Source organism: Castanea sativa, chromosome 5, assembly GCF_040712315.1.
Source record: "Castanea sativa cultivar Marrone di Chiusa Pesio chromosome 5, ASM4071231v1".
In the NCBI taxonomy this organism is placed as follows: Eukaryota; Viridiplantae; Streptophyta; class Magnoliopsida; order Fagales; family Fagaceae; genus Castanea; species Castanea sativa.
In genome coordinates, this window is record NC_134017.1 from 12,785,393 (window position 1) to 12,788,639 (window position 3,247).

Below are 3,247 nucleotides of genomic sequence, written 5' to 3' on the forward strand. Positions count from 1 at the left end.
TTTGATGACATAACAATTGATCTTTGATTTTCTTGAAATTTTGTAAGCATTAAGAATGTAATAAGAATATACGATCTAACGGTTAGATTTTCAAAATTCACACTCAATATAAATATATATGATAAGTTTGTAGAGTTTCTCTTCAAACTAGTTTGGAGAGAAACTTTGTACATTACGAAACCATCCCCACAAAAATTGACAAAAATTAAACCATAAGATTAATTCGGTTGCTTGTTGGCCCATGAAGGCCCATAATGTCAATCATTCATATTCAACGTTTTGGACAATCGGCTTATCCCCAAAAAAAAAAAAAAAAAAAAACGTTTTGGACAATTGGGCTTTTAGGCTCTAGCCTTCTTCCTCATTAAACTAAGACAAAAACGACAGCGTATCATTCCATCCATCTCACCCCCCAAATCTGAACCCAACATTAATCTGTGCTCACTTCTCAGCCGTTGGATCTCATCTCTTACCCACCTTATATATAACACACTTCCCCCTAAACACAAAACCCTAGCCCTAATCTCTCACACTGTGTGCGCTTGCCGGCGATTCCATCAGAGAAAGAAGAAAAGCACTAAGAAGACTCAACCATGGGTAAAAAAAAAATCTAAACCCCTCTCTGAATTTCTCTCTATTTATGTAATATTTGCTTAGATTTGGGTTCGATAATGGAGCAATTGAAATGGGTATGTGACTGTGAGAGCAGGTAAGGTTCACGGATCGTTGGCACGTGCCGGAAAGGTGAGAGGTCAGACGCCAAAGGTGGCTAAGCAAGACAAGAAGAAGAAGCCACGTGGCCGTGCCCACAAGCGCATGCAGTACAATCGCCGCTTCGTCACCGCCGGTCTGTTTATCACTCTCTCTCTCTCTCATTCACATTTTTATGTTTTTTTTTTTTAAATTAAGGATTTGAGTTAAACCCATTATGTTTTATGTAACGTTTTACTAGAAATATGATGTCTTTCTGTTAGTTAGATATGTAGTTGTACAAATTAAACATGGTTTGTGTTCTGCACAATGTTCATATTTATGTTTTAGGATTAAACCTAGTTTTAGGAGATTATGAAATGTAATTTGATGTCTTTTGTTAGACAGATGTTTAATTGTACTTATTTAGTTGATGATTGTAAGTGTGAGTTTCTAGAGATTAAACATGGGTGTCTTGTAAGAATAGTCTTAGGAGATCATGAGATTTCATTTGAATTTTTTTATAGTATCAGTAGAAATGGAATTGGTGCATGCTGAATATATATTTACAATGTGCCTTCTGGGCATAGCATCCACTTTCTTTATGATCCAGCGCCATTGGGCATATGGTCAGTTTAATTATAATTGAAATGGACGTTCCGAATTTAGCCGTGTTATGTCATGCCATGTGGAGAGTTTTCATAGGATTGAATGGCGGAGAAGACCGTATATGACCAATGGTTACTGGTTAGGCTATTGAGAATTTATAGACGAAGTTTTGCATAAGTTGGTGGTTGACTTAATGAATTTATGGAATACCCTTAAAACACTAGAGTAATGCATTTCTCTGTGTTCATAAGTCATGACTTCGTGCCGGTAAGATGATTATTGAACTGCCACTGCAAAAAGTGTCCCCCAACCTATAGTCATATATAGGATCATGCACATTACATTCATAAAAGCAGTGGAGCGAATGTGGTTTTACAACTATCAAAGAAGCAACAAGTCCTAGCAAAAAAAAAATTTGATGCCTACCCTACCAATTGCCTTGATCCGGCTTTTGTTACAGGAATTATGGACCAATCTTTAGTCTTATGGAATTACTTAACATCATCTAACCTGCTTTTTGTTGACGTTTCTATATCTAACTAGTCTGTTGCCAATTTTTCTGGGTTTAGAATTCTAGGCTTATAACATGTAGATTTTTGAGTGGATCAGTTTATGTGAATAATGGATGGCTAATGGTGGTTCACTGTACGTAAGAATTTCATAGTGTTTCTAGTTCTGGACTGCTTTTGAGAGTCATGCAAAATGTGCCAAAGGTCTATGGACCAAATGGCATCTCCGAGAGCGTGTATATGTTTGTTAGCTATATGACTGGATTGACTCTTTTTTTGTTGGTCTCTTTTACAGTTGTTGGATTTGGGAAGAAGCGCGGACCCAATTCTTCAGAGAAGTAAGTGGCTTGGTGTTCAACGAATTTCTGTTTGTGGAGGCAGTGGTTAAATATGAAAAACTAGTTTCAAAGTTTTATATTTCGACTGTAGCCAAACTACATTTTAGTTTAGTATTTCTTATTTTGTGTGAACTTGTCCTAGTTGAAAACACTTCTGTGAGGTTTAAATTGACCATTACATAGCATGGGTTGATTTTTGAGTTTATTATTAGCATTTCTCTTCTTCTTCTTCTTTTTTTTTTTTTTGAATTTCCTTCAGCGATTCTTGATTTTTTAAAGAAATGTAAGGCCCAAATTCCGGAAATGGGCTTGAAAAAAAAAAAAACCTCCAGCAAGTGAGGATAGAGGGATTTGTACTCATCCTCTTCACCAAACACCAGAATTTTAATAAGGTTTAATATTTATAAATAATAAAAAAAAAGTTTAGTGGATACATTGGTCTATGAAATATTTTTTAAAATTTTATTTGAAAGAAAAAAAAAACAATTAAACATTTATTTTTATGGCTCTCTATATTTTTTATGAAAGAGGTGTCAAAGTTTTCCTAAAATAATTTATTAACAATTATCTTAAGACATAAGACCCAATTGTCGACTATCAAGACCTAAAAAAGAAATGTAAAAATAGTAAAGTGATTGATAAATAAACTAATAAAGAAATGTAAAAAATAGGAAAGATTAGTTAAATGCGCACAACTAACTTTGGTGGGACTAATGCGGTGAATTGGTGCGCTAAGAATTATGCGTGCTCTTTGGGCATGTGAAAAAACAAGTATAGCGTGGGGAGCATAATCATTTTGAGCCGCTAGGGCAAACATTCCGCTATTTTTATATGATGCAAAAGGTGAATGAAGTGGTCGAACTTACTAGCACTATTTTTCACGATAGCATGAATGTGTGGTATGATCGAAACCACTGGATTTTCGAGAGCAGGCAGAAGGATACCCATCTCTGCTAGCAAAGTGACGAAATTCCTACAAAAATAACAAGCAGATTAAGCAAACATCGAGACCTTTTGTTAGCTTGACATGTTATTAATGTTGATGTAGTTGGAATTAATTCTAGATAATTATAAGCTTTTTCTAAGCCATAGATTTAAAAT

General features: G+C 34.9%; 1 protein-coding gene across 1 annotated transcript; it reads left to right on the forward strand.

Annotated features, from left to right (window-relative positions):
- The first annotated feature begins 461 nt into the window (after positions 1-461).
- On the forward strand, positions 462-2,351 carry LOC142635950 (small ribosomal subunit protein eS30z/eS30y/eS30x). The gene is made up of 3 exons (XM_075809990.1): positions 462-597; positions 710-847; positions 2,104-2,351. The coding sequence occupies exons 1-3, from the start codon at positions 594-596 to the stop codon at positions 2,148-2,150; spliced, it is 189 nt and encodes a 62-aa protein (XP_075666105.1). The 5' UTR covers positions 462-593; the 3' UTR covers positions 2,151-2,351.
- The last annotated feature ends 896 nt before the right edge of the window (positions 2,352-3,247 follow it).